Here is a 19,167-nt window from a genome sequence, read left to right on the forward strand (position 1 = left end):
GGAATCACACTGCTGTTTTCGCAATAGCAATACCTCAGTTTACAGCGAACGCTGAATTGCAAATATTTCTTGAAATGTTTAGCATCTTTCAATGCTCTTTTGTCTCTCGCTTACTAATAGGGACCAAAACTAAGATCTGTCTTCCTAGTCGTCGCACCATGAGAAAACGCGCAATATAAACCATAGCTGACCTCTTGACTTCGGGTGATCGGTCCATGAGCTCTCATGTCATACGGTCAATCATTTGGTTATTGCCATACATTTCATGCCTCTTGACCATGTGGCACGATTGTCCAGCCGTATTATGCCGTGAACAATGGAATGATAAACAGACGTGTCATCTCTTCATGGTGAAACACCATCGAAACAAGGAAGTGAATGTAACACGACTAATTTGGAAAAAGTTCTGCGTTCTGCTGGTCGGTAGCTCTATTTATATTCGTTGCACCATGTTTCGGAACAGTACGGCGTCGTTTATCGGCCCTTTTCCACGTGATCTTCCCTTCGTTGTTTTCACTCCAACAGCGCCCGCAATCGTCCAGGAACAATGGCAGACTACGGAGGTAAGCTTCTCGCTTTTGTGCCTTATATTTTTGCATTGATATGCTCAGTGTTGCAGGCGAAACTGAAGACTCCATGTTCCTGCTCTGTTTTTTTGCAAATTGGTATAGATTATGTAGACATCTTTCGCACTATCCCATAGCCAAAGACGTATATGCGCTGAAGACAGTGTCCATGGTTTTCCACTAGAAGTTACTGATAAAGTGTCTGCTGATCTTCAGAAACCGCATGCGTGCACGTTGTGCAGGGTGACATATACATGTGGTGGCGTAGGGTAGAAAAGCTATGGTTTCCTTCTGGTTGACCTCGTTGCATTTGTGTCGTTTGTATCTATCTCTTCATAGAATAACATGAGCTTTTGTTTTCATTTTCGATGGAGGCGAAAATGTCTGAGGCCCGTGTACTTAGATTTAGGTGCACGTTAAAGAACCCCAGGTGGTCGAAATTTCCGGAGCCCTCCACTACGGCGTCTCTCATAATCATATCGTGGTTTTGGGACGTTAAACCCCAGAAAAAAAAATGAGCTTTTGTTTTAATCTGAAGGTTTATCTTAGAAGGGCCTATAGACATTCACGTTTTATAAAATGTTCGTCGCTCTTTGCGTCGACATGCGGTTGCGCAAGCATGGTGAACCGCTGAGAATGCTAGCGTTGTTTACATAGTCTTTTATAAAGTGAAGCATTTGCTGCAACTGTAGAGAATGAGCAATTTTTGCTTGGTCACAAAAAGGTCTTAAGGTGAAAAGTACCTTCCGCGTCATAGTCACAGAGAAAGAACGAGCTAAAAGTGTTCTACTAACACGTTGGTGTCACGGGAATCTTAAAAGAAATATGCATCAGAATAACAGATGCCTATTTTCGACTGTGCTGACTCTCTCAGCAGGGGCGTAGCCACGTTAGGGCACACCGGGCCCGTGCCCCCCCGGAAATTTTTTTTGCCATAGCATACATAGCAGAAAATGACACTCGACCACATCTGCCTGCTCGTCCCCACTACAGATCAAGGAGGTGCCCCCCCCCCCGAAAAAAATTTCTGCCTACGCCCCTGTCTCTGAGACCCTTTTCTGGGCGATGCTGAACGTGTGGTCATAATTGATCTCTTAGCTACTCAACAGCAAGTAGTCTTTTGGTCCTGTTCTTAGAATACCAGCCGCCGAGCCTTCATCACAGTATTGTAACAGCTGCGGTGCGGTAATAAAAAATTTTATTACTTTTGGGAACAAATGGCATGTGTCCCACCAACTGATTAGCTTCGTATAGATTAAGCCATGGTTCCCTTCAAGATTGCCCGAAGGAGCACTTTCGGCGTTCCCGAACACACCGTTCTTAGCCCCTCCCCTCGGCCTCCCCTGCACTTACATATATTCTAACTTTTAAGTTTTCTGTCACCCATACATCTGATTGATTTTAATTTGTCTATTTACTGATCGTTTTACGCCACTTTACACACACACACACACACACACACACACACACGCACACACACACACACTGAAAAGAACGGTGATTACACCATATAGTGCTACCGAGAGCGGCCATTTTATGTGCATCTAAAGATTTGTACGAGTCACCTTTATTGCAAGCCGCTAAAAGGGAAATAAACCGTGGTCTCAGTAAGGCTCTTGTTTTGGCTGGTTGGTGCATTCTTGAACACATATGGTAGGGCTGCACGAAAAAACACGGACGAAGGGAAGTACACAGGACGGGTGCAAACTTCAACAATAATACTGAACGCCAAAGCAGATCAATACGAATAAACATCAGCCTGACACGTGCCTGAAAACGAACAACAACAAAAAAATACCGTATCGAAAGACTGCAGTGCAAACGCCAAACAACCAGCATTGACGATATCAATATGCAGAATAACAATGATCATCAAAGATGTGAAAGACACAAGGCGTGTTTGTAAAGGCTTGTTGTGCGGGACGCGAGCGCGGCTGGGAATTGGCTGACAGAAGCGAGTAGTGCGTCCGTGAAGAACAAGCAACAACTAACTTTTTATTTCCCTGAACGTACAGCTCTACGGCTTGGTTGCGCACCCTCGCACCACTTCCCTGTCCCGCACCCAACGCGATAAGATTTTACCGACAGTCAAAGATGCGAAAGGGTCTCTGGCTGCTGCCGTGCGACCGTGAGGCCTCCACATCACTTCCCCTCCTAGTGAGTTAGCGAATGTTCACAGGACGATTTAAATTGTTCACAATTCCATACGACGGGGCGCCCTGGGGTCTCGTCCACTGCGTGTCCTTGTGACTTGGCGTGTTTGAACGAGTAGAGCCTTGGAGGTTGGTGTCACAGATAATGGTGCATGTGAAATAATGTCTGCATCTTCAATGTGCGCTGGCTTCAGCCGAACGAGTGATACTAACAAGCGTCGAAAGCTGGGCGAGTTGGTAAGGTTTCATCTTCTAGCAAACTGCGCGGCAGACGGGACACAAAGAAGGAACGAAAGAGACAGACGAGCGCAGACTCACAACTGATTCTATTGTAAACGTAGTCGACCTATATATAGTGTCCAGCAAAAGACAACGTGTCACAGTTATCAGCGTACCGCAACGCCACACCAAAAACCTACACACAAAAAATTCTAAAAGGTGCACGTGCAAGGCCACGTAAGTCAACAGCAGCATGTAGAGCTGAGATATGCGTACTCCTAATCTGACAGGCTTATAGAGGGTTCACTGACGCACCCTTCTCCGTTTCTTCTAATATGGAAAGCCTCTATTATTCTTCGCCCTATGTATCTACTATCTCTAGATATGACATTCGCATCTTGAAAAACAGGCTCGCAACAGTACTCCCTGCAGTTCGCTGGCAAATTCAAAGCCGGACTTTTAGATAGTGAATGCTCGTGTTCCCTTAATCTCATGTTAATACACCTGCCGCTTTCGCCGATATAAGACCTCCCGCAAGTCAAGGGCACCTGATACACAGCACACACAGCGCATGGCACATACTGGCTTTCTTCCTTATGTTGAACATGACACTGATTTCTTAGTGCATGCTAGCAGGTTCTTTCCTTTCAATAACCATCCTGCAAACTTTGGACATCTTGCTTGGTGCTGAGAATGCTACGCGTACACCCTACTTCATTCCTATCATTTTCAGACCGCACGAAAGGCCGTGAACATAGGGAACGACTGCAAGTGAATGCTTGTCCTTGGCCTTGTTACTATCCTCCTGGGTCGTCCTTCCTTTCTCCTTAACAACACGTAACAGCTTGTTGCAGACCGTGGCTGTCACACGGTCAGGGTACCCTGAGATGTTGAGCCTTTCAACTTGCCTTTTAAAACTGTCATGCATTACATGGAAACATGACTTCTCCAGCGAAGCTAGCAAGGTGGTGAACGCGATGCCCATCTTTACAATCTTCGAATGGTTAGAGGCATAATTAAGCAAAGGTTTTTTGGCCTTAGGATGGTAAGCCCAACACACATGGTCTGCCTGGAAACGCAACTGCAAGTCCAGGAACTGTAGACAGAAATCGCGCCAATACTCTAAAGTGAATTTGAGGCCTAGACCAAACGTACTAAATACCTCGAGAACACAGTTGGCGGTTTCCTTATACTGTCGCCTTCCCCAAAACACCAGATAATCATCCACGTAGCGGAATATTCTCACAGAGTCTTTCAGATGATCCTGTATGGCCCTGTCCACACTACTATGAAATATGTCACTGAGCATTGGCGCTACACTTGATCTAATGCAGACCCCCGATTTCTGCACATAAAGTTCTTCCCCGACACCGACAGCGGTGGAGTCCAAATATAAAGCTAAAAGTTCCAGAAACGTTTCAACCGACACATTGCTTCTCCGAACAAACTCAGCCTCATCATTAAATTCTGTGATGCAGGCCTTGACGCTGCGTAGAACCGCTTTTAGCGGCAGGGAATAGAATAGGTCCTCCACGTCAGTGCTGGCCGCGGCACAGCATCCAGGGTTCTCTTCATTTAAGAACGTCATCAGCATGCGTGAATCCGGGATCCTGAATGGATCCTTCACCTCTAGTCGTGCTAAGTGTTCCTGGAGGAATCCAGATATCACGCGCAGCCACGTGCTTCTTTCAGAGACTATAGCTCCAAGAGGGATCTGAGGCTTGTGCGTCTTCACGGCGTAAAAAACTTCAAGCGTCATCTTTGGGGCCTTCTTTACGTCTTTGGCTACGTCCTTAAGGCCTACGTCTTGTAGGTAGTCCAAAGCCCGTTGTCTCAGATCTTTCGCGCTTATGTCTATTCTTCTGAAATTCTTTGCTATTGCTTATTTTGTTTTCATAGCATACATGTCATCCGTCATGACCACAAAGTACCCTTCTTTGTCTGAAATTAATACCCTCAGATCATTTCTAACGAAGTAATCGACAAGTGGGCGCAGACTCACTTGATCTTGGCGGCTTCCTTTTGTCCATGCCACTGCTTCAACACATTCATCGGACGCTGTGAGCCTTTTGTCTTCTGAAACCTTCTTGGAGACTGGCCTCGAAAAAAACAACTTATCGACGGGCGACGGGGACAACTCAAAGGCAAACTTGGGCCCCTTCAGAAGGTTCCTCATGCGTTTTTCCGGTATGTCAAGGTTCCCCAGAACAAGAACATTTTCATTCCGTCCAGGTTCTTTTTTCTTCCTTCTCGGTAGGCTCCGAATTATATCCTTCCACATGAATTCCGTTGTCTGGTCGCTCATCTTGCACCACGTCCTGAAATGTTCGTTACCACGTTCTTCCCCTCGCTGTGTAAAACACGCGATCCGTAAGCAGTCTTTGAAGTGCCTCGCATTGCGCCACCACTCTGAAGTGAGGATGCTGCACACCCGCTTTGCATGTCCTATAGACGGTATCATTGGTCCGAAGGCTGCCCATATTCCAGGGGGAACGGTGCCCTGTTTTTTGAACCACGTTGCAGTTCTTGCGTTACAAACGCAGACAGCGATGAGTGACACGAAGGTTGCTGGACTTGAAAGACTGGGATTAAAACACGGAAAGATGCCCTGGGTACTGGAAATGGTACCAGTCCTTCAAGATGCAAGCAAATTTACTCGCCGAATTATCCGTTCTGATTTGCCTTGAAAGGCAAACCTTCGCTTCCTAATGTTAAAGGCAATTCTGGAGCCTTGTATTGTCGGCACAGCATTGGGCACCTTGCGATTGTTTTGCTTTTCCTCTGTCATTCCACTGTACCGGCGTTTATGACTTTAGTAGACGTTCGTCGCGTCATGGAAGGACGCGGCGCAGAGACTGCGCAGTTTCGTGAGTAATAGGAGTTTGTTCAACGATTGCTTATACAGTACTCATATGAATGCGACGTAATAAAGTGCCAAAGATTCCCTTCCGCCGGAGCACTTGGTATCATGAACACTTTTGCGCTTCCCAAGTCCGTTTAGCCGCAATGACGTTTAAAGGTAATTTCACTGTTCCGTCTCATATTCGTCACGACTATACAAGCGACTACATGCGTTACACAGGCGGGCCGTCACGTTTTACGGGAAACCACTGTGAGGCGCTACGTAACTACAAGTACACTTTCGTCTCTTTCATAATACCATTCATCGCTGTGTTTGTTCTGTACAGGCAACGCCAGCACCTAGTCTGTATCGTCAAGACGTGCAGTATTGCCCAATATGTCCTGCGTCACTATTTATGTGAATTTCCTGAGCACTGATATAACTTTAATCTCCGTTATGGTTAAAAAAAAAAAGAATCCAGCCTTTTTTCACATTTTCTCTTTCTAATGGGCGGTCTTAAGTACCGTGTGTTTTCTGTCATTAATATATCTTCATCTGCAAAGTGAAAATTGGTTACCTTTGTTCCAACAAATTTTACACGAATATTCCAGTTTTCAAGTACATATTCTGTGTACCCTGTGTATAAGTTAGAGAAGTGTTCTAAATACAACCTTGCCTGACTTATTTTTAAAGCTTAGTTGCCAACAATGTCGTGACGAGGTCTTCTCCTGTGCATGGGTTTCTCCTCTATAATAGTTACATTGTTCAACGACTCCGGTGAGATTCGCACATGGCCATAAAATAGTTAATGAGGAGCAGTGGGAGGCCGAACATAGCTCGGATCTGGAAGAGCAACCCTGGGCCATCCAGCTACCTGAAAACGCCGCCAGGACCCAAGGGCTACTGGCAGCCATTTAGGCGGGGACCTGGTCCCCAAACCACTGGACCCAATAAAGTTACCTGTCGCTCTCTATGTATAAAAGTTTCCTCAGGAGACATGTAAGGTGTCCACGCGTACCCATTTTTTAAAGCTGCAAAGGGAGCTTAAAGTGTTTAACCGAGTCAAAACTTCGCTGCATTCAATGGCACAGAAGTACGAGGAATTTCGGCAATATTAAAAGGTTGCCGTCAATTACCTCATACTTCCAGTGGGGTCTCTCGTACCCCACCTCTTCCTAAAGTATTTATTTATTTATTTATTTTATTTATTTCAATGTACCTTACAGGCCCCATGGGGGCATTGCTTGCATTGTCAGCATTGCTGTCTCTGTGTAAGGCTTTAGCGTTTTTTGGAATACATTGATTAGTGATATACTAAGAGAAAATTTCAAAACGGCAGTTGCGTATTTTGAGTAATACTTTGGGCAGCATTTGCTTATGCAGTAGGATATTTAGAAATCCGTTCTAGTCTACCGACCATGCAGCGGCTTCCAAAATGTGTCGACATTGCTTCGTGATGACCCCGATTCATTCTTATCCGAGTGCCATTGTTTTAGTATGTCATCTGGCTAACTTGCATTATCGTACGGCAGTTGCTGAATGGCCCATCCTAATTCACCTTCTAAGACCGCAGGTTCTTATAACTCATACTCGAAGTCTACGGAAGGCTTATGCTGAGTTTCATTTTGCCTAAACATACGTTCGATTTACTCTGTCCACTTTTGTTATGTCTCCACCTCCCCGCCTCTATATGCGGTTTCCATTCTTGTTAGTAACTACGCTGAGTTTAGGTTTAAAAAATACTGTGATTTCTATTACTTTGCCGCAGATGTCGCTCTTTTTCCTGCTTTCTTCTAAGTTATCTCCTCCATTTCCTTACACTATGCCCTTAAGCGATCGTCATTGGCTATCTTAGCTGGCTTTTGACACGAGGAACCTGGTTACCTGGCTTCTGCCGTACCTTCCTTAGCTTAGGCTTGTCTTGTTTGTGCTATGCTAGCAGTGTTATGCTTCTGCTGCTAACTATGCTTCTTTCTTGTGCTATCTTTTACAGGTCTGCAGGTCTTTTTCCGCTTTATTTTCTGAAGATGACATATGAGTTTACGTCAAACATATGCAGTAATCTAACGTTCAGAGGCGGCAAACCTGCTTAAAGTTGAATTTCTAGTTGAACCAATGAAGTTTGATAAAATATGTACTTTCAAGCCATTAAAAAATTCTGGAAGTATTGCATCGATGTGGCTCACAAAGTACTTCTGGACGGATATCGACGCTTAAAGGGGCCCCGCAACACTTTTTTAGCCAAGTCAGAAAACGCTGCCAAGCCACTCAGGCACACACCTGCTCTCTTGCGCATTTGTTGAATAAAATGTTAACCACCACCACCACTACCATCGGTAGTAGAGGCCTCTAAGAACACGCGAGCCAAACAGTATAGTGCAGCACGAAGCCGCAAATTTCAATGAATTGTCAATGTACAAATGATGCCATAAACGCGAATGACCGCGCATGAACCAAAAGTTCATGGCTATTGGCTGATATGAGCATCATGGGCTGCATAGTTACTGCGGCTGCCTCAGGATGCCGCCACGTGCCCGCGCGAGCGCGAGCGATCTCACTGAAAGTAAGCCGTGCGTTCGAAGAAGCGAAAGTGCTCCATGTCATGATGCGTGCTGACGAACGGATGCATCTTTCGCCCCCTTGTCCTCCTCCTCCTCCCTCCTGCGCAGCTTTCAGCGCACTCGTTGCACGAAAGGAGAGAGAAAGCGCTTGAAGCGTGCGTCGAAGCCGTGTATGTCCGCTCGTGCTTGATGGATTCTAAAAATTTTTGCGGAAGTCGATTCCTGAGGCAATAAGTTCTTTTATTGAAGCCATTCGATGACTACATAGAAAAGCGTTGCAGGGCCTCTTCAAACAATCCGGTGCCTCGTGGGCATTCCTTTGCGCAACAGTGCCTTGCGAAACTTTCAATTTTCATCCTTCTCTTACACTTATCCTCTAAAAATAGTAACCAAGCTTTATCAGGTTAGGGAATGGAAACAATTAGCCTCACGTGCAAGGTCTTTTTTTCACCTGTTGAGGAAAATTTTGTATTCTGTCCAATACTACGCAGCGAGCGAATACAAGCCCGAATTCCACTGGGTTGTATGCCGCGGAGACAAACTCCCGGAGAACGCGGTGCCTGGAGGGGACGACATAGGAGGGGAGGTCACCTACGTAGGGCGGGCTACGTACGCTGACGAAGTGATACCAGGAAAGATGGTCCCTTCCCGTGGATTCTGTTACGTCCCTCATGGAAAAGCCGAGCATAAATTCCGTGACTGCCAGGTAGGTGTCTTCATTCTCGCACGGTTCATGACAGACGTTACTACGACCCGTAAAAAATTTTGCTAAGCGACACGAGTATGGTCAATGACACCTGCATAAGTACCGGCGCGAGCGAAATAAGGGACGATTTCAAGGTGAACTGTGTCCTTCAAAGTGTCCGGTTTTGTGTCCACTCGGCTGTTTGTCAGATAATCTGGACAAAACAAATTTGGTTCCATGCAATGCCGTTGAACATTTGGCGCACTTCAAATGGTGCAGGTAAAAAATAAAATGTGAACTGAAGGTATAAAGACGCTGTGAAATTAAACTGGCACTGTTAATCTAATAAGTAATAGTTACATCTATTAGTTCGCCCAAAGCGTATCTGTACGTAAGTGCACGCTCATCCAAACATCAATAACCAAAAATTTAAATTGCCGCTTTCGAAATAAAAGAAATTGCCTCTCTAACGAATATTGAAAAGCAAACATTGCATATCGAAAACAGCCGGTTCTCTGCGATTACGGTTAACTGTAATAAACCTATGTACTTCAGCGAAAAACAACCTTCGTAATTTAGTTAAAAGTCTAATAATTTTTCAGGTACATATTTGATTACTATCGCAACGGTCATCATACGTTAAGAGTCATAGACAGGCTGGTGGGTTTCGGATTCTGCTGAACATTGTAAGGCCCATCGAAAACGAATGGTACAAGACACAAGAATTAAGGCAACACCCGGAAATGGGTCTCATCACCTCGTCCGAGGGTTGCATATATCTTTTCAGATCCGCTGTGGCAGCAGACGTCGCAAGTTCCATTTGGACCGCAGAGGCCGCATATCTTTGGGGGGCTCAACACAGAAATCCTTTCTAACTTTTATTTTGGCGCTCGTTTAGCACACCTGTCAAATAAAATTAAATAGAGTCTCCCACACAAGCAGTTTGTAGGTTACGCTGTAATTCAATTCGCTGTTGCCTTTTAAAAGCGGAGCTGTTTAAGCCGGCCGTCATCTTTCCAACACAAACAAACAAAAAAAAACTCAGAGCCGTGATGACGTCACCGTACGTTGCCTAGCAACCGGTTGCGCAGCTGTGCGCCTGCTTCACAAGTCCATACACTGTTCCGCCACCAGCCCGCGTGGCTGGACACTGGGCGCAACCACTCGGTGTCGCCAGGCATGATGACACGGCCAAATGCGCATGCGCTCTTTCGTTCTGTAGAAAGCCCGCGTGTGGCTTTATACACCATACGCAGACATGGAGAGACCGAAAAAGGTTGCTTTATTTCAACCTTCTTCGGTCTCCCCATGTCTACTCTCTTTTTTTTAAATGCGAAGCATTTGTTAGCGAACCTTTGGCACTTTGAGCGTCTATCTATCTAGCCGCCTACGTCTTGGTGCTCTCATGATCGCCTCCTTAAATTGGTGTAGACCAAAATCGGCATGGGAGGGTAAGATGATTTGACGAATATGAAGGTCGGGTCATGACATCAATAACGTGAAAATCATGTCGCGTACGTCGTCACACCCTTTCCTCCAGACACGTGTGTCACATACCCGTTTACCTCCAGCCGCGGTGTACGGATATTCGCCACAGGTGATTGACAGTGTATATATACCCAGGAACGGTGAGAACAGACATTGGTAATTTAAATGCGAGAGCGTTAACAAAAAGGGACGTCGGCAGCGCTGACGTGACGAATGGAAAGAATAAAAAATTAGTATCCCAATAAGAATCGAACCCAAGCATTCTGCGTGGCAATCGGGTACTCTACCACAGAGCCACCCCAGGTCTATAGGCCGGTTTGGAAAAACAGCCTATGCAGGCGTAATCCCGGTGCAGCGTTAATTGTGGCTGTGGTGCTGGCTGTCTAAATTTTCAGGAAAGCAATAAACACTACATAAGTACTCCTAAGGTACAGGCGTCATAGCAGATTACCGTCTGTGGTTCCAGTGTTGGCTCTACTTTTATAGCAGTGTAAAAAACATTACATTTGTATTCCTATGATTCAGCAAGCTATATTGAAGCACTTCTCGACCCCAGAGGAACACAGTAACAAAACTTACCTATGACATTCACATGACTGCACCATAAAGTGCACTTAGTTTCGATAATACGTACGCATGTGATCTAACGTGAGGGCTGACGTTACGTCGTACCTTAAGTTACCCTTTAAACGCCAGTGTTGTCGACGCGCCTGGTAAGCCCACGATGTGCACACAGCTACTACAAAAAAAAACAAAAAAAAAAAACACGTCGATCCACTTCGCAACGCTTGGCGCAAAGCCATACAATACAGCATAGAAATACTCGCTAATTGCTTCACACGAAACCGATTCCCGCCACGCGTGGGATCTGCGGAATTTTTTCCCCTACTTTTTTCGGAGCAATAAAGATGCCACCACCCCCATAAAAGAAGGTTCGCACTGCCGATGAGGAAGCCGCTTACCGGCAATCGCGGCGCGCTGTCAAGCGAGACTGCTGGACTCGATTCGTTTAAAGTAGTCCACGATGTAGCATGGTCGACGCGGCGAGAGGCGACTGTGCGCCACTCGACTAGAACCTGACTTCACTTGGCATTACTTCGTATAGACGTCAGACTCTGCCCAGGCGGCTCTGCGAAAAACACCGCCACCAGCGCCCTCATCGTAGCCCTGGCACTAACTGGCTAGTGCAAAGAGAGCCGCCCGCAAGCGAATGCGCATAGGCAGCAATATAACCCTCCTCTTTCGTTGGTGTCGAGGCGCGGTTTCCTGAAAATCAAGGACCTGGAAAGCTTCTTCCGCCAATCCACGCTTCAGAAACAAAGGAAGCTCATCAAAGCGAACTGCGAGTACAATGCAAAATAAGTTTTAGTTATTCCCGCGCGCTGCAACTCGCAAGTACAAGCGAGCATCACACGACACCGAGTTCGAGGCAAGCCCTCCGACATCCGTTCTCTAGAGCCTAAATGCGTTAAAATCGGGTATATACGTATGCCACAGCGATAAAGTACCTACATACACGATCAATTTACTTAGCTATGCATCTTACGATCAGTGGTACAAAACTCGGTTCATCAGGGGCGAATGGCTCCGGCGATTTTCGCCTTTTCAGTCGCATTCTCCCTTAATTCATCTCTCGCTTCCTGTGCATTGGAGTGTTTTATTACGCATCCTCAAATGGTCTCTTGATGGTCGTCTTCCATTTGTATGTACTGCAAATGGGGATACGTCCGTGTCCACTTTCGCGGGGTACAACCAAAGGCAAAACCGTGGCCTCCGAGATAGCTACGGCAACCGCGGAGGACACGGGCGAAACAAACCTGAAGGGGGTCACGACCAACATTCTTCGATTTATTTGTATGACGCACGTGATGTTAGCTAGTTAGAACCAGAACTCTAAGCCTTCAAAACGTACGTACATACGTCCGCTATGCTGTGTTGTGACGACCAACTCGTCGCGGTGTGCGTATCACGCGTCTCCAGTTTGCCTCTAGCTGCTCACTTCGTGTTACACGACAAGCACCGCGGTGAGAGCCTCTGCTGAGCTTCATAGTCAAGGTTACCACGGTTTTGCATCAGGGCTACGCAAAACAACAGCAGAGCCAGACATTCATGCCACCGGCTGTGGAGAACGCGGGTACTTCGCTTACCCAACACGCTCGCAACGGCCCGTATCCAGCGCTCTCGCCTTTCTTCTTCGTACGACAACTATGGAAATCGGTAAAACTGAACGTTGTTATTCAGTCTTTTACGTCCGTGGCAATTCACAACGCAACAGTGCGTCTTTTGCGGAGTTTCTTCGTAGCGTGCGGAGGGCTCTCGTCTGCTGCTGTTTTCGCCGTCGTTCAGGCGAGTGATCCAGCAAGCACTTCACGACGGCTCGGTGGCGCGTCCGACTAGCGGAGAGCAATTCACAGCTCTCGTTCTGAGTGCTAAATGCGCAAACACACGCGATATTAAGCTCAATCGTTGTTTCGCACTCGCTAGTTGCACCTGGCCCCATAGCAAACTGTGCGAGAGAGTCGGTCTATGCACTACTCAATACTTCTCCGACAGGTGGCGCCACACATCTTGGAAACTCCAGAGTCTGACGTCTATAACTTAGCATAACTTGGCATCACATTGTACAACTTGGCCTCACTCCGTATGCACGACCTGCTAGGAACAGATCAGCTCCGCTTTGACTTTAGCCTTGCGCCACTAGTGGAAGATAAGTCCGGCCTTTTAATAAATATATTAACATACTTAATATCGAGGCTTCGACGGCCACCCGTCTGGTCGGGAAGAATTATTGAATAAAAAGACGAGGACGACGACCACAAGAGAATCAAAATGTATTGACGTTCGACACCCAGAATGGGAGCCTTGTTCTCAATAAATGTATTATTGTGAACAAGGCTCCCGTTCAGTGTGCCGAAACGTTAATACATTTTGATTCTCTTGTGGTCGGCGCCCTTGTCTTTTTATTAAATTAACACGCTTACATTCGGCAAATGTGTTTGCTGGGTAATATAAAAAAAAATTGTGTCTTCCGTCTTTCCAGGCGACTCTAATACTCATTGACGTTGCAGAAAGCGGTCACGAAGTTTTGCTTTTCTGTATAAGAAAAATGCAGTTAAAGTTAGCATGACCGTTACCGATCGAATGCAGGATAGCGTCAGTGCTGGATATCTATATGGCCAACACATCATCTCGGGTATGAAGACGACAGCAAAATAGAGAAAACACGCAACGTTCTTATCAGTGAATGTAGCTCCCTGTTTTAAATACTTGTGCTTTGTGAACCGCGGATGTGTACATCTTAATTCTGGTAGTAGAAGTACTACTGGCGTCCGGTCGAAACTGTGCCACTGACGCTGTAATTTCAATATGAAAAGTTTGAGCGAACTCCTGTGCGGCGGGGGCACTTTTCGACCATTCGGTCGAAAGCTAAATGTGGAAGCAGTCTTTCACAAATACTATTACATCCATACACATAAGTATGGTGAGCCAAGCATAACCTACTGTAGATCTCTGATCAGTGTATGACAAATTTCGGAGATTACTGAGAATTTCTTTCCTTCTAGTTTTCTTGAACAGCGTCCATGTTAAATAACCGCCGCCACTAAAGCTAACGCGACCCTAGAACTGTCAGCCACGTTCCACTTGTGTCATCTCATTCCAAATAAAAAAAGGTAACAAATCAAGTAATTAAAGAAACAGGCACAGTAAAAAAACATGGCTGATCCCTCTGTCATCGGAACCGGTATAACACGAAAGTGAAACATGTCTTCACAGACGTAGTTGAGCCTTCGTTGTTCATTGTTTCGCCACAAGGGCGAAGGAATCCATGCTCTAGCAACAAATTGTAATGTCACGCGAAGAACGACAAGCAGCTCGCAGTTTGCGATGGGCTGTTCAAGCAAATAGCACTCGTTTACAAATATAACACCATGTCCTGGCACCCAAACAGAAACCTCACTAGGCGAATTTTTATGGGGATTAGATATCTGAATGTATTAAGTATAGCTGACTCCGAAGTTGAAGTGAGCGGTAAACACACGGATAACAAATCAGTCACTGTAGCAGCAGTCGAATGATTTGATGGATGTTTTCGAAGGGCAAAAATAACTACCATTAACTCCGCTTAAAATATAGGAGTATAATCTGGAAGGCGTAATGAATATGACCAGGATAAGAATTGAGAGAAGATACCCACACCTGCTCTCTTATCATTCATGGATGCATTTGTTGCAAATACATTATTAATTCCTAATTGTAAAAGGTGATCTTCTAATATGCCAATTAAATACTTAGAGGGCAAGAGTTTCGCATTTGTTGGAAATATGTCATCGAATTCGATTTTTACATTGGACATGGGTTTATCTGATGGAATGATTTCCGATATATTAGCATTTTAGGGATCTAGTAGTGTTTGAACAAACAAAACCTGAGGTTTATAAAGACGGGACCATTGCTCATTGAAGAAAGCACTCGATGCATCAAAATGTACCAACTGCAACTATCGTAGAGTGGAGTCATATAATTTTAAGTATGTTTTAACTATCAAAATACGGAATCTGCAAGAAAGAGTGAGTATCCGAGCTTCTATATACAAAACGCTATTATCTAATAATTTTAAAACTCCAAGACGACTCTGAGAAGCTACTCCCTCTATAAGAATCAAAGGATCAATCTTGTATGCTGGCCCACCAGAGAACAGCACGCAATCAAATTCGAAAATCGGGCGAACTTACATATGGTAAATCATGATCAGCGTACCTCTACGTAGCCCTGAACGAAGCCGGCCGAGATTTTTTATCATTCCAACAGCGCGTTGCCTTAGCTTTGAAATCTTGAATGTACCTACGCCAGCTCAATTTTTTATCATATATTACTTCCAGATATTTATTACAGTAAACTTGAGCAATTCTTTCTTGTGGGCACTGAAGAGAAATATTAACTAGCACATTTAAACGAGATGGGCGTCCTTGCTTGTTTCTCTTTATTTTTCTCTTTCTTTCTTTTTCGCTTTTCTTTTTCTTTTACTATGTCTTCTTTGTCTCTATTTGGTTCTATTTGTTTCTTTCTCTCTTTGTCTTTCTCGCTCTTTCTATGTTTCTCCTCGTTGCCCTTCTTTCTCTCTCTCAATTTCTCCCTTCCTCTTTCTTTCTGTCTCTTTCTCTCTCTCGCTCTCTTTATTTCTTTCTCTCTCCTACTTTCTCCTTTTGTTTTTCTGCCCATTCTTTTTCTCCATTTCTCTCTTTCCTCCTGTGGTACGCTTCTTTCTTTCCTTCTCTCTCTTTTTGTCCTTCTTTATCTTTCGGCCTCAGTCAGGCGCGAGCATGCGCCTGAGTGAGGCCCTGACCCCTGTTCAATCAGTGCTCGGCGAAGCAACATAATTAAAAGAAAAAAAACAGCTATGTAGACAGTAAACACATGATCGAGTAACATAAACAACATGATCAACATGATTAACATTAGTACAATAAATAACATAGCTGACGGAACTAGCATAAGGAACAATACAACATATTATTCCGCCTGCAGTCATTGGCACTGACAACACAACAATGTGCAACACATTTAACGATATTTGCAGATATTTCCTTTATACACTGTTAAAGAGGACGATTCTTTTATGATATCTAACAGTTCTTTGTTTGAATTTAAGAGCCTAGGAATTTTGTATCTCAAGCATTGCGTCCCGTAATTTGTTCTGGTCTTAGGTAGTTTATAGTTTATCACACGTAGGTTGCGGTCTGTGGTCGTTTGAAGATAGCTGGACTCAAAATTTGTCCAGTTTTCTTTCATTTGCTTGAACATATAAAGTGAGAGCTTTTCTGTGTAAAGAAGACTTGGTGGAACTAGTTTATACTTAATTTTATGTGGAGATGTGGTATCATTGAATCGTGTGGTATCACGTGTGGATGTGGTATCATTTCGTGTTAAAATATAGCGGATGCGCAATAATGTTAGCAAAGTTGCACGTGCACTTCATTTGCAGCTAATTGAACGGTGCTCAGAAGCGCGCTGTCCATTGACGATTAACATGCAGACCATTGACGATTAACATTTGAACCGCTCTCTTGTAGGTGCTTGTCTCCAACGGAGCTCCGTTGGCATGGTTACCTGAATCCAAGGGCGCAGTGCCAAGTGGAGCCATACAGGGCGGCAAAACCGACAAGGGCGAGCCACTCTACATTGGTCGTGCACGTCACAAGGGCATGCTCACTATCGGCAAGGTTCAGCCATCGGAAGGATGCCTGTATGTCGCTAACGACCATCTAGAGCATGTCTACATTGAGTACGAGGTGCTCGTCTGCAAGACGATCAACCTGTGCAAAGAACCGAGACTTTGCTGGATGGAATTTTGTTCACCAATAATGTATGTAGTGTGAAAGTCCGTTGCAGTTTTCATTGTACTGCCAATGCGTCTTTTACCCTAGTATTAAAGATTAGGGAAATCTGGGTTTCCGACAAATGATTGCTTTCTCGCTGCCGGTGGCGATGCACGAAGAAATAAAATCGAATATTGTTGCGTGAATGAAGTAGCAGCCTGCAACACAGTTACTACAACAAAATAACTCGAGGCAACTTGAGCGTGTCTCCTTTCTGAACCGGAATAGGTCCTTTGATTATTCGTGGTTTTTTTTTTTGTCTGGCGAATGTAAGATCAGTAATAAATGTTTGTTGTGAACCAGCGTGTTTATTGAGTGTCGATTTGCGTTTGCCCTTAACCAGGCTAACAGTTCTCAAAAGAACAAAGTATTGTGTTTTCGTCAAATACTACCGCGGGAATTGGCAGACTGCTTCCTGTGGTCCTTGGGATATTTTGGAATATCATGACGTTTATTTCAACTCGTCGTGCTTTCTACCTTGGTCAAGTTTAGAATAGAGCGAATCCAGATAACAGCAGTCATTCCTGATATTGATACAATTAAGTTTAAGCGCAGGTTTTAGAACCAGATCAATGATTCTGTAGTTAGCTTAGTGAAAAAAAAAAGCTTTGTATAGTAAAAATATGCGACTTTCGCCTGCCGAAAAACCTCTTGCGCCAATCTCGCGAATTCCTAACTTTGAGCACCCTTGGAATAAAAAAATGGCACACTTCTTCAATACCTTTTCCCAACAGAGCAAAAGTGAAATACTACTTCAGGAGCATTTTATTTTACTTTGCCGTAGAAGCAATTTTACGTAAAAAATCGCAAACGTTGTAAACGGGTCAAAACACCTGTTCTTCAGGAATGTTTTGCTGTAGACGAGTTAAACTCAGTAAAGTAAAACTCAGTGGATATTGACTTTGGTATTTGCGCGATCTTTGGAGTTCACTTTCGCAACTTTTCCACGCACCGTTACAATTTAAGGTTGTGCTTATGTGGCTTGCCGAAAACGTGGAGTTTTGAAAGTAGTTCTCGACATAAGGCAATTTTTTTTAACAGCGAGGCTATTCAAGCAAGCCGTAATTTGGGCGGCCTATCAGAAAATTATCATCATCATGAACGGGTATGCGCCACAAAAATTGGGCAAATCCCGCCACTCACCACTTGCTCACTGAGAGAGAGAGAAAGGTATAGAAAGAAAGAGAGAAAGAAAAATGCAGAGAAATAATGCGAATAAAGACATAAAAGGATAGAAAGACAGAGAAAGAGAGAGAAAGAAGCAGAGAGATAAAAAGATAGAAAAAAATAGAAAGATCAAGAGCGAAATAAAGCGAAAGAAAGAGAAAAAATGCAAAGATAAAGAAAGGGTCGTTCTATGAGAGGTGCGAACGCTGGGTTCTGGAATTTGGACATCTGTGTCGTGACTAACCCAGCTAAAGCCTAGCAACATCCTAGAAGCAACCAGATTAGACTTCGTAATCGTCCAGTTTCGCTGCTTCAGGCCTTGTGCGACTTAGTACAACCTTCGCCAATTTTCTTTTTTTTGAAGATTTTTCTTATCAAGTCAAGGATGCTATATTCTATTCTGCGTAAAAAAATACCTTGAATTATTTGAGTTATAACAAGTTGTATAGCGCAGTTATACTGCTGTTTTGTGCCAACAGGGTGTAGGCTGTTCAAAATAATTCTACGTGACATAGTCCCAAAGCACCTTATAAAGAAGAACAAATGTGCAGACAGGTTGCATGGCGCAGAAAGCTTTGTTTTGCGATCTGCCGCTTGGCAAACTTTAGCAGACGATCCAGAGCCGCGGCTGCCGCTCTAGGCGGCGGGCGGTTAAATTTCATCAATGGTGCTTCATAGTTTACAGCTCATTTATAGTTTATTTGGGTTTTCCTGTTCTCCTCACAGCACTTATTTAGACGAAGCGACACAATACAATAAATATTCGTCTGAGAGTTAGCTTTGGCCTTGTATTGCATGACACTGACGAACAACGCCCCCCTTTCGCGCACACACAGACCCACGCATGCAAACACAGGTAGACATACAAATAGAAAAAAAAAATGTACCACGTTTTTTTTTAAGCGAACGCATAGAGGGACTGATGAAATGGTATGACGCATTCTGTCCTGGTGATGATAGACGTGTGGTCTGAAGAGTGCCTGGACAGTGTCTCAATAAGTGCCTCACACAGGCACTTATTCCTGTTAAGATAATTCATATATTACACTGCGTTTCCATTTGTCCGTATTCGGTATTTTGGTGAGGTGCAATTTTAGTTCCCTGGTTGA

General features: G+C 44.5%; 1 protein-coding gene across 1 annotated transcript; it reads left to right on the forward strand.

Moving 5' to 3' along the window:
• The first annotated feature begins 504 nt into the window (after nt 1–504).
• LOC119406778 (natterin-1) lies at nt 505–16,891 on the forward strand. Its single transcript, XM_037673511.2, has 3 exons — nt 505–563; nt 8,833–9,047; nt 16,586–16,891. Exons 1-3 carry the CDS (start codon nt 548–550, stop codon nt 16,889–16,891), a joined length of 537 nt encoding a protein of 178 aa, XP_037529439.1. The 5' UTR covers nt 505–547.
• The last annotated feature ends 2,276 nt before the right edge of the window (nt 16,892–19,167 follow it).

Source organism: Rhipicephalus sanguineus, chromosome 10, assembly GCF_013339695.2.
Source record: "Rhipicephalus sanguineus isolate Rsan-2018 chromosome 10, BIME_Rsan_1.4, whole genome shotgun sequence".
In the NCBI taxonomy this organism is placed as follows: domain Eukaryota; kingdom Metazoa; phylum Arthropoda; class Arachnida; order Ixodida; family Ixodidae; genus Rhipicephalus; species Rhipicephalus sanguineus.